This window comes from Pelodiscus sinensis, chromosome 12 (assembly GCF_049634645.1).
Source record: "Pelodiscus sinensis isolate JC-2024 chromosome 12, ASM4963464v1, whole genome shotgun sequence".
Lineage (NCBI taxonomy): Eukaryota > Metazoa > Chordata > Testudines > Trionychidae > Pelodiscus > Pelodiscus sinensis.
In genome coordinates, this window is record NC_134722.1 from 4,189,706 (window position 1) to 4,206,605 (window position 16,900).

At 54.7% G+C, this 16,900-nt stretch overlaps 1 protein-coding gene across 1 annotated transcript in view; it reads right to left on the reverse strand.

The window, feature by feature from the left end:
• The window catches only part of ZFPM1 (zinc finger protein, FOG family member 1), a 143,643-nt gene extending 128,038 nt beyond the window's left edge, over window positions 1–15,605 (reverse strand). Inside the window, 2 exon segments of the mRNA XM_075939904.1 lie at window positions 15,179–15,281; window positions 15,284–15,605. Coding sequence (XP_075796019.1) covers window positions 15,179–15,281; window positions 15,284–15,313 — 133 coding nt within the window. The 5' untranslated portion in view covers window positions 15,314–15,605.
• Between the last annotated feature and the right edge of the window lie 1,295 nt (window positions 15,606–16,900).

Here is a 16,900-nt window from a genome sequence, read left to right on the forward strand (position 1 = left end):
GGGTGTCTTATTACACACGTGTTGCACAGTTTCTGGGGACGCAGCATTGTTTAGACAACAGGCCACCAGGGTGTGGTGACTGGCACGAGGCCGGTGCCCTCACAGCGTAAGGACACAGCCGCAACCGCCTGAAACACCCCAGCTTGCAATGGGGCGAGGTCTTGGCCGCGGGATGTTTTGAGACAGGAGAGCCAAGGTGCCTCTTCTTGAGCCCACGTGGGTCTTAGTGCGGGTCCCCGCTGTGCAGGCTTGTGGACTGAGCTGTGGTGTCAGGGCAGAGGGAATTATTTGGAGAGCCCTGTGTGGATGCAACACTTGTATCTACATGGGCTGACTGGTCAGCCCCGCCCCTTCTGGCTAGGCCCCGCCCCCCACAGGAGCCAAGGTTTCCCCTGCCTGGAGCACCGTGGGGACAGTGGGCAGCACGCAGCCTCAACCTCCCTGGCCCTGGAGCACAAGGGGGGCAGGCACTCAGGGGCACTCCACCCCCCACTCTGCTTACAGCAGGCATTCTGGAGGCAGAGTCTGGGTGGGGCCAGGCTGGAGGTTTGGAAAGGCAATGCCTTCCCCTGCCGATTAGACCCGCCGCCCCCGTGGATCTGCATCTGTATCCGCAAAAACGAGCCGCTAATATCCGCATGGGCATCCGCGGCAGCAGGTCCACGCGGATACAAAGCGGGTCTCGGCACATCTGCAGCGTTCTAGATACAGAGGCGGATAGAAACATTGTCTCTGCCAAAAGGAGCTGCGGCTACCCGCAGCCACGGGGACCAAGCCGATGGCTGCCGATTCGCAGGGCTCTGATCGTGTGCGTGGTCCATGGGAGGCATTTCCAGCGTGGCTTGGTTTTAAGCACCCCCGCGCCCAAATGCCATAGCGAAAGCCTCAGCGAGCTACAGTCCCATATCCAGGAAGTGTCCTGCCTGGCCAGCAAGGGGGCATGAAAGGCTCCCTTTTACAGTTTGGGAACGATCGGTCCCCAACTTCCTCCCTCGCCCACATGAGACCGGGGCCCAGGAATTCTCCTTTCCCCTCCGTAAGAGGTGCCAACCAGTATCCACCTTCCCTTCCATCCCCAGCCTCGGTGCTTAACTGGCATACGCAGCCCAACACAGATGGGCAGCTGCATTGTAGCAGGGGGGAAAAAAATCCCTATTCCGGAAGGGCTGCCGCTTTCCGTCGCAGCAAACGGGGGTTACAGGGAGAAAGAGAACACATAAAAATGGACGGAACGGGGTGTCCCCCCCCCCCCCGCTTCCTCCGCACTCCCTTCCCTACCTTCTTTTTGAAAAACATAATTTATCTGTGTATTATCAAGAAATCCAGACACTTTAATCAGTGAGCTATGAAGTCAGTATTTCCATTCTTATCTAGTGGAGGAGTGGAAATGGAGAGCAGATAGGCAGCTCCGAGCCGATCCGTGGTGGGGAATGTTAATGGGAGAAGAGGGAGAGCTATTGGCTACCCAGCCTTGGCTATCGCCACCATTATCAAGCTGTTATCAATTCAACCATCACAGCGCAGTAATGGGGCCAGTTCAACTTTCCGCATTATCATAGGAGCTGAAACCTGCAGGAGAGGCCTCAGCTGGAAGACAGAGAAGTGAGTAAGCGCCTGAGCTCCACATTTTAAAAGCAAAGGAAGGGGAGGGGGGGGGGCTGGAAGGAGGCAAGAAGCCGCCAGATGAATCAATTCAAGGAGGAGAAGAATTAGAGGGGAGGATGTTGAAAGGCGACAGCCGAACAGACCCTGTGCACCGGGCAAGGTAGCCAAGCCCCCGTGAGCAAGGCGGGTTATTTGCGGTCGGTTTCTGGAAGGAGAGCGCTGAAAGACTCCATCTAAAGTTCAGGCAGTTAACAGCGTGGGCAAGCCGGCTGGGGCGTAGGCGCCTAAGTCGCAGGTACGTGGCAGCGTCACGCTGGCAGGAGAGCAATGGAAAGATCCTGTAACAGAGTGCCGTATGACAGCCCTCCCAAGCCCTGCCTGACGTCGGAGCTGACCAGCGTCCGATTGTGGGCGCCGCGGGGCAGAGACGCCCCCCTCGGTGTTCTGTGTTTGCACGGCAGCCAACGTGGCATGATCGAGGCTGCCTGAAACAGGTCAGCGCGCCACCCTGAAAAGCAGAAGGAAACTGTGGCTGAAAGAGAAAGGACTAAGGCACGGAAAGACGGGAGAGGCCAGGGAACGAGCCGCCAGAGGGAAGTGGTCAGGTCGGGAACCGGGACAGAGAGCAGGGAGACTCACGCGGGCAAGCGCGAGTGCAGATGGGCCTGGCTTCCCCAGAGGTTACTACGAAAACTGACGCAAACAGGGCAGGATGGAAAGGAAAGGGGTGCAAATGGATTCCAGGTGCACACACCCCTGGAGGCCTCCTGGACTCACACGGTGACTCAAGCTGCCCCCGGCCTCGTGGGAAACCGGGCGTCCAAGCCGTGCCTGGAGAGTTTGCAGGGGAACCGAGTATGCCAACTGTGATGTACACTCCCCCAAGCTGCCCGTCCACGCTGCAGCTCTGCGTGCCTGCGCCGACGGGCGTCGAGCCACCTCGCCAGCCGCCTTCGGGCACGGGCCCTTGGCAGCACCTCTCCTGCCAGGGAAAAGGTCAAAGGCCCTAGCCTCTAGTCCATTGGAGAACCGACCCTACCACTTTACCTTCAGGGCATCCCTTATCCCCCTCACTGCACGCACCCCAGCTCTGCGGGCGTGTCACTTTAATACCAGTAAGGAAACCGCCCCCCCAGCTATGCCAATAGAAACCAGAGGAATCGGGCAACCCAGCCTGTGGACAAAACGACTCGTGGGCCACACACAGATCCCCGATGCCTCGACATCCTGGCTCGACTTTGACCTCCCCTGGGATGACGGGGGAGGGGGGTTCAGCCCAAGACTCAATCAGTTCTACATCCCCCAGGGCTCCTTGTTAGCAGCGTCCCCTATCACCCCCCACAGCCCCTGTCCACTGAGCGGGTTTAAGTCAAGTCCTACCCTGACTCGTTCTAGGTGGGACAAGACAGGAGCGAACCCTCATCACCCCAAGGGGTGGATTAGACAGATGGGCAAACTGCAAATGGACACGAATCAGGAAAATAGCAATGGGTCCAGGAGAGAGGTGGCCTGGTTAGGAGGATGTGGAGAGGAGGAGAAGTGTCATGAAATAGGTAGATGAGGATGGACACAAAGTATCAGAGGCCGGGCCTGCACTAGACCCAGAAGGTTGGGTAAAGGTACTTCACTCCAGCTGTGTAAAATACGTAGGCTGACAGGAATCCCAGTGCTGACTGGAGCCACCCTCGGTATTCGATTTAGCGGGTCTTAACTAGACCCCCTAAATCAAACGCCAGGAGATTGATCTCCAGTATGGTAAGTAGAGACGTAGCCAACCTGCCCGCACAAGCCACATTCAATTGGAGTAGCCAGCTGTCTTTCTGCTGCTACTAAAGGCTTCCTGCAGCAAACTGCAAAGCCCAGCCCTACCGCAACAAGCAAGGCCTTAGCAGCCCCAGGAACCCTTGGGCAGGACTGGGCTGGAGAGAGCACGTCTCTTACCTGCTTCCAATTTCGAGCTTACCGCTAGGCCGCCCCCTTCGGCCCGCTGAGTTCCACGCGCTAGCCCAGTGGCGCCAAAGGCGTGTCCGCGGGAGAGAGACGAGCGGAGAACCCCGTGCCACCTCCCTCAGCGTCTTGCCCCGCTCCGCAGGACCGTGGCCTGCGCACACAACGCAGGGCTGGTCCACCGACAGGACATGAGCGCGAGGGAAGGGCCGTGGAGAGGCAGCGCAGGAAGTGCCCCTCCCAGCCTGCTTTGCAGCCTCCGCAGTGCATAGACTCCCTCACTCGCAGGCGCCAGTTTCCTCTCAGAAGGGCAACACCCCACTGCAGCCAGAGCCCACCTGCCCACCTCTGAGCCACGCCGACCGGATCACGCTAGGTCGCTTATCACAGGGCTGGAACCAAAGAGTCCCTCTTCTTCCACCCCCAAAAATCAGGAGTGTGTCAGCATTGCAGAGTCAGGCCCGCTGACGGGCTGGGGGGAAGGAGGGTGTGATACCCAAGGGCCTAGACCCCCGAGACCTCTGAATCACAGCCAGAGCACCACACATCAGACAGAATTCAAGGCTGGCTGGGGGAGGCGTGGCCCTATCGGGTGGTAATGCCTCGTCCCAGCCTCACCCCTTCCACCTGAGGCTCCACCCCTTCTGCCTGAGGCCCGCCCTTTCCACGCCAGGCCCCACTCCTTCCGGGACATGGAGCAGCCCGTCCCCCTGCCACTTGCTGTCTCAGCAAATCCACGGTTATAATCAACGAATAAATAATAATCTAGTTAAACAAAACTCAGTGGTCGTTGCCACCCTCAACCACCTTACCGCCGTGGGCCAGAGCTCTGAATTTCTTGCTCCAGTAGCCCAATCCCCTGCACCTGGAGGTGCAGGAAATCCTCTATTGGCAGTATGGGGTCTAGGACCTAGCTGAACAGTTCTCTTTCCTGGATGAAATAGCCACTTTATTACAGCCAGTTTGATTCATAACGCAAAGCATTTCTCACCCCCACCCAGAAGGGGGCCTCATTTCTTTTTAATGAAAAAAAAAAAAAAAAAATCGATGGGCCGGCCCGGTGAGATTAAAAAATAATCCATCAGATTAACAAATTAGAAAAACACATTTCCATTATACACTGTTGAATGGGAGATGTCACAGAAGTATGCTGATGTGCGAGAGGAGATAACGAATTATTTTGGAGGGGGGGAAAAAAAAGGCCGTGGCAGGCTGTTATCTGAAGTGACTCATACATACACTCCTTAACCCTATTCCAGCCCAAGGTCAAGAGTTACATTCCTTTCAGCATTGCATCCCTTCCAAAAAACATGTTGCTACAGGAACAACGAGGAGCCTTCACTGCTGAAGCGAGCCAAAGGCGGAACTTTATTACCACGGAAACACTTGAACTTAAGCGAAGTATAAATCAAGAGCTCTGTCTTGTCAGTCTCCACAGCTCAAAACTTAACAGTCAAGTAACTTTTTTTTTTTTTTTTTTTAATAGCGATAAACATGTAGTCCTTTGGAACCGCCTTTTGGTTTGGGTCTTGGGGTTACATTCAGGGCACATTTTCAAGCTGTCCTTCACCACTTACGGGGGAGAAAAACTTAAGTGAAAGCTAGGTTTGGAGGGTCACCGGATGCCAGAAGATGGGGTGTGAAGAAGACACACCAAATATCAGGCTACACTACTGCCTTCCAGGGTCAAGGTCTCCCATGCTGCCGGGTGAACTAAAACATCTCATCCCAGGACTTTGCTCTGTGTTAACAGGTTCAGGAATGACAGAGAATTTTAAAACTTAACAAAAAAAAAAAAAAAAAAAAAAAAAGGAGGGAGACGAAGAACAATTTGATTTTGAATCAAGTCAGCGAAGAAAACCCATAAAGTTTCCCTCCCAATGGCGTTTCTCCCTTAATTTTCTGTTCTCCGCTCTCTAGGCCGTTTTGCTTCCTTCTTGCAGTTGGCACCTCCTAGACAAGAGACAGACAGACTCGTCCGTTTCTAGTCAATTTCAGTTTCATAGAGTCGGAGACACCAATATTTAGTGCTCATACACAGCCAGAAACCTTGAAACCAAGCTTCCCAAGAGCCACCATGTTCAGAAGCAACAAATCAGTCGGGGAGGCTTTAAAGGGGCCTACATTTTCAACAGGCGGGTCATCATTATGTTGCGCTTCAAAAAAGGGCTACATTTCAAGCCACACGGGATGGGCAAAAAGAAGTCGGATTCTTCCCGTGAGGTTTTAGCCAAGCTAGTCCCATTTTGGACGGGCAGGAAGTTTGGATCCTTCCAGATGATCTGCAAACCCCCCTCCCCCCGAGAAGGTTCATTTTAAAAATCAGAAACAAAATAAAGTTGGGATTAAATGGAGTTCTAGTGTGTGACTCAGAAATGGTCCACGCAAGCTGCTTGGGCTCTGTGAACAGAAACCGTCTGGCACCTGAACAGACAGGGCCCAATCTGGATCAGGTTTCACTCATCTCTTGCTTAGTGGACAGCTTGGATTTTTGTAGTCTCTCGCTTCTGTGTGCTCAGGCATCTGTCAGAGAGCGCTGGCGTGTTCCCAGCAAGTAATGGCCTTCGCGGAATGGGAAGAGTCCCTCTCTCTCTCTCCGTTTCGAGTCCCTATAGACGAAAGAGGGGGGTTGATAATCCCTTACCTCCCAGGGGTGCTGGAAGGATTATACCAGCTGGGCACCCTTTGCAGAGAGCAGCGATAGCTTGGATTGGGAAGTCACCTTCTCTGCATAATCAAGAAGGCAACCCCCTGGGGGAAACAGCCCTCTTTCCCACATCCTGGCTGCCTAGTTGACAACTTGGCAGACGGGGATCTTCCACTGTGCAGAGGAGAGAAATCAAGGCCTCAGTGCCAACGAGCTTGGGATCCGGGGCAACGGGATTTTGAATTTTGGCCAGCGGCAGCCCTCTCGTTCATCCAGAGCCCTCCATGACTAAAAGGAGTCAAATAACTCGGAGTGCAAGCTGAGTCTTGCGCCGTGTCAACGGCCGGTGAGCTCAATCACATGGGATCTCTCAAGGGAAAAACAAGCAACTATCCAGCAGGGGGCATTCGGCTTAGAGGAGAACCACCATGAGGTGTATTTGTAGCTGCAGGATCATTGGGGCCATCTCTCAGCAAGTTGCGATCAGCGTCACACTACTTTCGCCCTCTCCCCCCCCATTTTAGATGCAAGTAAGAAAGAGATTCCTTAAGGGATGTGAAAAATAAAGGGAGCAGGTAAGAGATTAGGAGAGGCCTCCTCCCTCTAGCCCTGGGGGTGGAAGGCTGCACATTGCAGTCAGGCGGAACCACAACACACAGTTAACCTGTGGAACTCCTTGCAGGAGGATGTTGTAAAGTCCAAGACTATAACCGGCCAAAAAAATAGATCAATTCATGGAGGATGGGTCCATAAATGGCTATTAGCCAGGATGGGTAGGATTACTTGATTGCCTATTTTCCTCATTCCCTCTGGGCATTGGGCAGCTGTTCTTATGTACAGTCTAGTTTGAGGAACCCTAATCATTGGGAGAACAGAAGCCAGACCAAAAAAAAAATCCAACCAACCGAACAAGCGTGTCCTCCCCATAGGCCCAGTCTAATTTTCCAAATTATAGGAAATGTCATCTCCCCTGAACCGTCCCTGCCAAGCTCCTGCCAAGGAACTAAGGCAGGGCACGTGCTTTGGCATTCGGTGAAAGCGGGCCTGTCACTGCCACCACACGGCCAAAATCCAATGTGAAGAAATGGGCTATGCCCCCCATGCAGCCAGTTTCTTCCAGTGTAACTAATTCCATGTCTGCGCCCTGAGGAAGATCGCTGCGGAGATCAATCTTCCGGAGTTTGACTGAGAGGGTCTAGTGAAGACCTGCTCAATCGAACTCAGAGAGTACCCCCCCCCCCTCGGCAGCTGGCACTCCTGCTCCTGTGAGGAGCCTAGGGAAAGCCGATGGGAGCATTTGCTCCTGTTGGCCTTCCGCAGTGGGGAAACTCAAAACAAGGAACGTCAACGCCAGCTACCTAATTAACCTAGCTGGAGTGCAGATCTTGATTCAACCTTCCCTTTTAGTGTAGGCCAGGCCTGAGCGGACACCAGGTGGGCACAGTAGAGGCACATCACTGCCATAAAAGTGAAGACAGGAGGAGAACCCAACAGCTGGCCTGCAGTACTGCTCCCATGCTCTAGTAGCTACTTAAGAAGCGTTAAGCAGTGGCCCCTCGGATTAATTTGTTCAAGCCGAGATTTCCTCTGCCAACAGAAGCATCCCAGACAGGCCACACTGAGTGCCACGTGGGGCCAGACCTACCGCCCAGGGCCCAGCCCAGGCTGCTAACTGGCATGGGTGCCAATGGAAAATTCCCGTCACAAAGGGGGGCAGTGAAGCAGCCTAGCAAGGATACCAGGAGGCACGTGCTGGTGGGGGCGGAGTGATCTGCCTCCCACGAGATGTCGGAGATAGAAACCCCCGCCTGGCCAGAAGAGTGGCTAAGCTTGGGGCCCATGAAACAAGGGACATGCTCCCCATCAGCGTGGAGGGCTGGTTCACGGCCCCTAGAGCAAGTGGTTTTCAAACCTTTTTTTTCCCCCCCCCTTCTGGTGACCCAATTAAAGGAGAGTGGTGATGCCGGAGACCCAGAGGAGGGCTTTGGGGTGCAGGAGGGTTTAGGGCTGGGGTGTACGGACGAGGGCGAAGGTGATGGGGTTCATGGTGAGGATCTCTGGGCTGGAGTTGGGGGTGGGTCTCAGGACAAGGTCAGGGCTGGTGATGCAGGCTGAGATGGAGCTGGGGATGAGGAATTTAGGGTGCAAGGGACTCCGGGGGGGTTTCAGGCCTGGGACAGGGGACTGGGGCATGGGCTTATCTCCCATGGCTTCTAGTCAGCAGCGGTGCGAAGGCAGCTTCCTGCTTGGCGTGGCACCGTGGACCACACTGTGGCCCAGAAGCGGCCAGCAACAGGCCCTGCCCCTAGGCAAGTGTAACCGCCGACGGGCAGATTCGAACCTGGGTCCTTTGAAGTTTAGTGCAGGAGTCTCCAGAGTTACGCACGACTCTCCCCTGCAGGCACAGAAGCGCCCATTGGTTGGTCTCTGGCCAATGAGAGCGTGGAGCTGGTGCTCAGGGCAGGGGATGCATGGGGAGCTGTACCTGTTGCTGGCCACTTCCAATGTCAGAACAGGTAGGGACCCACCAGGGGTTCTCAGAGGACGGGTCATGACCCAGCCTTCGCTGCCCCCCAGGGTGCTGAGCAAGGCGACCCAGCACCTTACATCCCACGAGCCAGGAGTGAGTCAGGACCCGCCCTTGGAAAGCCACTGGCCCTAGAGGGTTCAGCGAGAGATCAAAGCCCCCTGATATTGGGCTCTTGGAAGAGTTTGCAGCGGGAGGAAGGATTAGCACCCCCCAATAGCTGGGGAACAAGATGGGCAGGGCACCTAAGGATCTGCTCAACTCACCCACAGCAGCTCTGGCAGGACAGGGGATTTGTATCTGGACCTGTCAAACCCCAGCCCAGAAGCTGAACCCCAAAGCTCCCCACCCTCCTGCCTTTGAATCTCACGACTGGCAACAGCCGGGGGCCGAGGGCGGCGAGAAATCGAGGGGCGGTTTTATGATGCCCAGCTCTGTGCACGAGTCGGCCACGTTTCAGGTCCAGGAGGACGAATGGCAGAGGAGGGTTACAGAACGGGAGAGGTGGAATTCCCCGTTTTGACTCACGCCAGGGGTTCTGCCAAGTGTGTTGTCTTTACTATGAGCTAGCAGGGTAGGGATCTTCCGGCTGTACTCTGGAGTCCGGGAGGGTTTTACCCACACTGGGAGCAATGTTCCCTTTAAGGTGCACAGCTGCACAGGTGCCCACAGAGGGGTTCGGCTGGGTAGGAAGAGGGGGGTGAAGCATGAAACTGGAGGCCACAGAGAAAGAGAGGAGGTGACTGCAGGCTTTGAACGGTTTCATGGCTGCATTCTGGATGGACTGCAGGGGACAGCTGTGCAGCATCAAGGCCAGGCATGGATGATAGGGGTGTGAAAGGTTACCCGGCTAGCATCACCCTTAATGGGTAATACTTACCGGTTACGGTTAACCTGGGTGGGGGGATACTCCAGACGCATAGGGACCACTGTGGGCAGGGGGTGCTCCAGTCTGGCCAAAGGGGGGCCGTTCCAGACCAGCTGGGCCGGAGCAAGGATGTTAAAAAGCGGGTTTTTTGTAAACACATCACCGCTGCCATTTTCAGCCGTGACACACGTCCATGCAGGAGCCCGTGCACACGGGGAGCCAGCTTCTCACGCGCACCAGGACCCCCGGAGCCCATCGGACGACCGTTTACACGAAGACACGATCCCACCCCAAGGCAGGAGCATCTCCTTGTTTCCTCGGCGCAACGTCACGTCTAGCTTGTGAACTGATTCAATGGGATCGGACATCCCCAATGGATCCCAGGCACAGCAGGGCTCCTGGACTGCTCCCCACCGAGCCTCTAACCTGCGGTGTTCCCAGCCGCACACTGTGCCATGGCCTACTCGCCGCCCCGCACAGCCAAAGCCTCAGGGTCCCTGCAGGAGGGGTGTGGAGGGCAGGGTGCAGCTGTTGAATCAGATGGGGGCGCAGCTTTTCCTTTGCACGCCTCCGCGGGTGGAGAGCAGCCTAGCTCCGCTGACTGTGGTGGGGCGATCCCAGAATGCTTTGCATGCAGCCCGGAAGCCTCCCAACAGCCTCCCAAATCAGAGTTTAGGTCTGATTTGCCCCCATTTGCAAAATGGGGAAATCGAGGCACGAAGGCAAAGCGTTTTTACCCAAGAGCACACCAGCAGCAGGACTGGGGAAAGCACTTGACAGACCAAACCGAACTTGGCACCTCTGGAGCTTAGAGCAAGAGGCTCTGCCGCTGGAGCGAAAAGCCAGCTGGCTCTCAACGGAGGCTGCAGAGCAAACTCATCCTGTACGGGGCCGCAGTGCCCCGCCGCCAGGAGGTGTGGGGGTTACACCTGCATTGTCCTCCCCACGCCGTGCTACCTGGGACCCCCAGAACGGCTCAGAAGCATCAGAGCAGCACACAAATCGGGAGCCACTTGCCTATAACCAAACGCAGCAGCTCAGACAGAAAACAAACAGAGTCAGGAGGAGGGCCGGAGGATCAAAAGCCAAGGGGTTAAAGCAGCAGAGCTAAAAATACTCTCCGGTCTGGCTACTGTAACCATCACAAGCCGTTTGCTTTCATTTCGCAGAAATGGCTCTTGTCCATGGGAATGCGTTTATCCGGGAGGGCCCGTGCTATAAAGCCTCACTCAGAGTAATCCTCAATAGCCCATGAGAAATTTGTCCACGTGCAAGTGAAGGGCAGCTGTCAGGGCTACTGGGCATAACAGGCCCCAGTAACCCCACCCATTTCAGCAGCGTAACTTGTCAGGGGCCACAAGTAACCAAGTCCCTTATTCTCCACCCGCCAATGCTCCGCTGTCAAATTAAACAAAACACCCTCCCGCAGATCACACCCCCAGTAGAGAAAGGGGTCCCATTTCCCAGCTTTGCTCCCTGGTCTAGCGCCACTCGTCTCCCGTTGAAGTGAGTGGAGCTGCTCTCTTTGAGGAAGAGTCTGCCGAACGAGGCTCATGAATTACAACAATATCTAGGCCGAACAAATGAAAGACACCCGCCTCCCCAACCCAGAACAGGCTCGGTCTGAACCACACCGAACACACGCGTGATCTCACCGCCTCTATTCGCCATTAAAGAATATCCACAAAAAATATACATGCACAGGACGAGGCTAGATTCCCCCCCCCACCCCTTGTAACGTATTTGCTACACTTCGCAGCACGGGAGATAGCGATCAAGAAAAAGTAAGGCAGCCTTCTTCGAACTAAAGCAACAGCTGTAACCGATGAAAGACACCGAAGAGAAGTTGTCTCGATTAAAACTTATTTTAGAGAGAGTGCGTGTAGAAAAAAAAAAGTGTAAACGCCGGCCACCGTCCCTCCCCCACGCCAAGCAGATAATTAAAAGGCCTGCCTTAATCATATTTGCAGTGGAACAAATTGTTGGAGCCTTTTTGCCTCCTCTTTTCAGTGTTTGTTATTGTAGCGAATCCTGCTCCAGTCTGGTTGGTAGAGATAAGGAGGCCTTATCGCACTTGGCAATCTTTATCGGTATGGAGATCAGGCCCCAGAGCTTATCAGGAATCCAGATCTACTGTAGCTGAAAGCAAAATAGAAAGAGGAGGGGGAAAATAAACCAGGCAGGCCCATGCAACTTCTGTGAGAATTTTCACCTCGTTTCAAAAAAAATAATAGGAAAAAAAAAAAAAAAAAGACACACACAGCCACATCAGCAGCCTGAGATCAATCTCCCAGCTTATCAGTTTCCCTCATCTAAAAAGCCCGAACTGTAACTACATGAACACCCAGCTGCCAAAAGGTTCACTCATTTTATATATGTGCCCACACTCCCATGTTTGAAGTTAATAAATGTAAGCGGCTATCTGGCTTTCAGATCACCTCTCTGCTCCTTATCAGCCCTTCACATCTATCTAACAGCAGAACAAAAGACACACAGAAAAAAAAATAAGGAGGTGGCAGCTGCAACAGAGCTCGCTGTATTTTCATGGCCTTTGATAAAGGCTGATAGTTGGGGGAGGGAGACAAATACAGATCTTCGCCACTATTGGTTACCTGGTCTGTTGCCATTTACCCCAGAATCAGAGGGCCAGCAAGTCAGCACTCAGCAGAAGGCGTCGCTATACAATTAAATAGCTGATGACAATGGCTTGTGCAGTATAGATCTGAACTCCCATCGGTTCAGAGTGATAATCAGTGAACGCCTTAACGCTACATATCAGCTGAGGGGCTCCGCCGGGCCAACCCTGCCAGGGCGGATAATGAAAGGAGATATGGATAGCACCTTCCTTGAATGCCCCTTTATAGAGCAATGATTGCTGACACCTCGTTGGGGGCATGCCCCTCACCCGCTTTCCCCGCCACTGTGCGCCACAAGCCAAGGGGTTGTCATATTTCGACCCCTGTCAACTTCTAGACTGGCAGGCCCAGGGTGCAGGTGTTTGCATTTTAGGATTGAAGGCGCTGGTAAAATTAAAAAGTATTCAGCAATTTTTTAAAATACTGTTGGTTAAATATAGTCCAGCATCTAATCTTCGTCTCATCGCTCTTTGCAATCACATGCACGCCCCGAGATCTCCCCTCAGAGCTGTATCTGCCTTTCACATCACGCTGAAAAAAGCAGAACAGAGAAGCACAAGAGGAAAAATAAAGTGAGCTGATAAGAATCTGGGGGAGGTTTTCATGCTTCAGCTGAGCAGAGGTAAGCATAGACTGGATGGAAACAGGTCCCGTTTGTACGGTATTGGAGTCGAGTTACCAGCCCCCTGATTCATGCATATTTTCCCCCTCTCTCAGGAGAGCGCTGGACAGGCAGTCGAAAGGGGCTCCTGCAGCCCTGTACATCTCAGATGACTGTTTTCATGTTGACACATACAGGAAGGGTTCCAAGTTTTCAGCTTTTAATCAGTTTTGGCCATCACCATCAGCCTGAGATCAGCCTCCCGCCTTATCATTTCTTCACATCTCTGAAGAAAGCAGAAGAGGAAGGAGATAGCTCTATAGCTGGCTGCACTAATGCATTCAGAACACTGCCCATCCCGGCAACCATCACAATCCATCTTACGATCACCTTTTCGCCCCTGGATTTGGCAGAGAGGGGGCCTTGCAAAGGTGACAAGCCAGGAGCTGAGCACAGGCGCACAACAGCGAGACCTAACCACTCAGCGCAGACAAGCGGGATGGGAAAGTTTCCCCTAAGAGTCGGGCGACAGATCTGCGCTGGAGGACAGATTTGCATGCGGTGTATTCATAGGTGCCCTCCTCAGTGGAGTCTTGCCAGACTTGAAGGGCACTTGCTTCCTGTCACTTCAGATCCCACACGCTGAAAGGCACTTATCAAGAAAAAGGATCAGCGTTGTTATTTCAGCAGCCGGGTGTTCAATGCACAGATGCTGCCACTGGTTTCTCTAGCCACTCAGCTAATTACAATGGGATGGTGCCATAGGAGCTGGGCCATTTGCTGAAGGCCACCCAGAAGGGGCCTAGATTGAGACCCGCAGTGCTGACCATGACAGGGCGAAAAGCAAGCAGCAGAAGTTGGGTGAAACTTTTTTTCTCTAAGGCAGCCAGAAGTTGAAAGCAACTATTTTTAAACTTCCATCTCTGTTCGAGGTCTGGTTCAGCCTTATCAGCAGACTGGCCCCAGGCAATGCACACAGGTAGATGCGATTGCAATTATTTTGAGGGAAAGATAAAGCAATATGATCACCTGACGGCCAAGTTTATCCCCAACATCTCCACCTTATCACCTGTTGGGATCAGGAGAAAAAGGAGGGGGAGGGGGAGGAAGTACCTAAACCTGTCAGTGGAAAAGTTCCAACTGTTGATAGAATTTCCTAAGAATATGCAACTCATATCTCCTTTCCTCTTTGCCAGACCTGAAATCAGATTGGCCTGGGCTGATCCATTTGGATCTCGGGAAGATGATAGGAAGAGGCATCACCATCATCAACCATGGGAAATTTGGAGAGAGCCAGAAATACAGAGTAATCCAATGGCCCTGACTCCTGAGTTTGTATCACAGCACTTGATCAGTTCTCCCAAATCGGATTTTGGGTGTGGGGAGAGGTGGGATGGAGGGGACAGAGAGGGTGGCGGTACTAAACAGGGCACACTTGGGTTTGCAAAGGCATTTTAAAAAGCAACGTGCACACAGCCCCAGGAGCAGATGACCCCAGAGCCTTTTGCATCACATCTTCAACCCCCCTCCCCCCACCATGCGACTTTTTTTAATGCAATGGATGTGAGTCAACCACAGATAAGATCACAATTTCAGACCGTCCCGACAGAGCGATCTTATCAGCATGGGGCTTGCTGAATGGAATATTTTAAAGCGGTATCTCAGCTCTGATCTGTGGCGGCGGTATCAGGCTGAAACATCTCTGAGGAAGGAGAAAGGGAGGGTGGAGGCGCCGAGAGAAAAACAAAACAAGCCGGACACCAACTTCTGCCCCCCACCTCCGGCAGAAATCCTAGCAGCAGCGACCAGCCGGATTGGGCTACGTGGTGCCAGCTGCACCCCCCTTCCCCCAGCTCTGCTCTGGGGGGCGCAGACTGCCTGGGGGGGGGGGGGGAGTCAGGAGAGAGCCTCAAAACGCAGCGGAAGGGAGGAAAGTGACCCAAACTCTGAGCCTGCGAGACGCACGAGGGACCGGCCATAGCGGGGCTGCCTCTCCTACGCGCGGCCCCTGGCTGCTCGAAAGGCTTGGAAACGTGGTGGCCGAACGACCTTTTCCTGCCCAGGGAAGCGAATCAGGAGCAGGCTCCGTTTGCAAGGGAAGCGTCAGGCCTGGGGAACGCGGAGCAGCGAGCCACGAACAGCTGGTGCTAGGAGTGGCGGGGGGGGGGGGGGGGTCTGGGCTAGGACTCCAGGTGTACTGACAGCTGGTGACTGGGGGAGGGGCGACCAGGGGTACTAACAGCTGGTGAGTGGAGGGAAGGGAACCAGCGGCTCCAAGGGGGGGGGGGGGGGGTCAGGCTGCTTTCCCTGGCGGGTGCAGCCCCGGATCGCAAAGTTGGGCACTCACGTTTGATCTGCCGGGGGTTGCTCTGTTTCCTCCTGGACATTGCTCGGCGGTCGGCGAGCGCGGTGCCTCCTCCGGCTGCTCGGACGGCGGCAGGTCGCTGGCAACTTCGGGGGGGGGCAGGCACCCGGCTCTCATGCCCGCCCGGCGCTCCCAGGGCTGGGGAGGGAGAGCTCGGAGCCCCGGCGCGGGGAGACAGTCCCCGGGCGCCCAGCTTGGGTCTCGGCACCGGCCCGCTGCCTCGCCGGGGTGCGGGTGGGGGGGGACCCGGGGCTCCCGCCGGCGGCCGCGAAGGTCCGACTCGGAATTTTCTCAATGGAACCTGAAATGTATCAAACCCCGCTGAACGTTCCATGCGGGGCGGGGCTCCCCTCCGGCCGCACGGAACGGCGGGCGCTCATAGGCCACCGCCGTCCTGCGGGACACGCCCACCGGATGGGGTGGACGAACTGTGGCGGGCTGGGCGGGCTCTGGGGCGAGGCGAAGCGGCTCCAATGGAGCGGGGCCGGGAGCGCCGGGCTGGGGGCCTGAGCAGGGCGGGGGTGGGGGGGGAGTCTGAGCGCGGGAGCAAGCGGGGTGATGGCCCAGGGCAGGTGCCCTAGGGAGACTGGGGGAGGCTGCGGTGTGAGTCCGGGGAGTTTCGGGGTCCCCCCATCAAAGCAAAGGGCGAGGGGAACCGGGGTCATCCTGCAGTAATCGCCAGCTAAGTGCGGTTCCTTATTCCCATACCCAAAGGAATACATGACCCCCGTCCCTGGTCCTCGCTGCCCCCCCTTTCCTTGCTTACTGGACTCTCGCGGTCCTGTCACATCTAAGATTTGGAGTGGCATTTTTTTCTAGTCGTTTGTCCTTTCTGACACACCTAGCCCTCCACTGGGCCAGGTCTGTGCAAAGGGTGTGAAAGCCCCCCTCCCTCCCTCCCTCCAGGGTCGGGCAAATAAGCATGCCCTGGCACACCGAGGAAGGCTGGGGCTGATTTCCCTGCTTACTTGGGGAATCATGGGGGATACATTCACACCCTTCCGAGCCACATTTACAAAAACACACACACACCACAGAAATTCCTGGGTATGGGCCAGTGGGCTGTAATGAATATAATTACTAGATGAGCTTTTCACCTCTACAGCACTTCACAACAAAACTAAGAACCTTGCAATGGGGTAGGCCTGTACTGGTTTTCACCAATGGGGAAACCGAGGCACAGAGAAGTGAAGCGGTTTGCCCAACTTTCACAGAGAAACTCAGTGTCAGAGCTGAGATAAGAACTCAGGAGCGTCTTAGGTCCCAATTCACCGGACTCCACCTTTTTTCTTTATCCTGTAAAATAAGCACAAAAGCCAGATTAACGGGTGCTGCACCAGGGAGCCAGCTGCTAATGGGTTATATGGAAGGAGCGTGACAGTCGTTTTGCTTAATCCCGTATTCTAGAAGGGCAGGATGCAGCGAGAAGGGGAGTGTTAGAAAACCTGTGATTCTAACGTGGGAAACACTTCTTGGACCCGATTCCTTTGTTTTATCATGGAACCCTAGGGCTGGAAGAGACCTCAGAAGGAATCAAGTCCAGCCTCCTGCCCAAAGCAGGACCAACCCCAACTCAATCATCCCAGCCAGGGCTTTGTCAATCCAGGACTTCAAAACCTCTAGGGATGGAGATTCCACTCAGGGCTGGCCCACAACATTTTGGCACCTGAGGCGGGGAGCTCAAAAGCCCCTCACTTGGGCCAA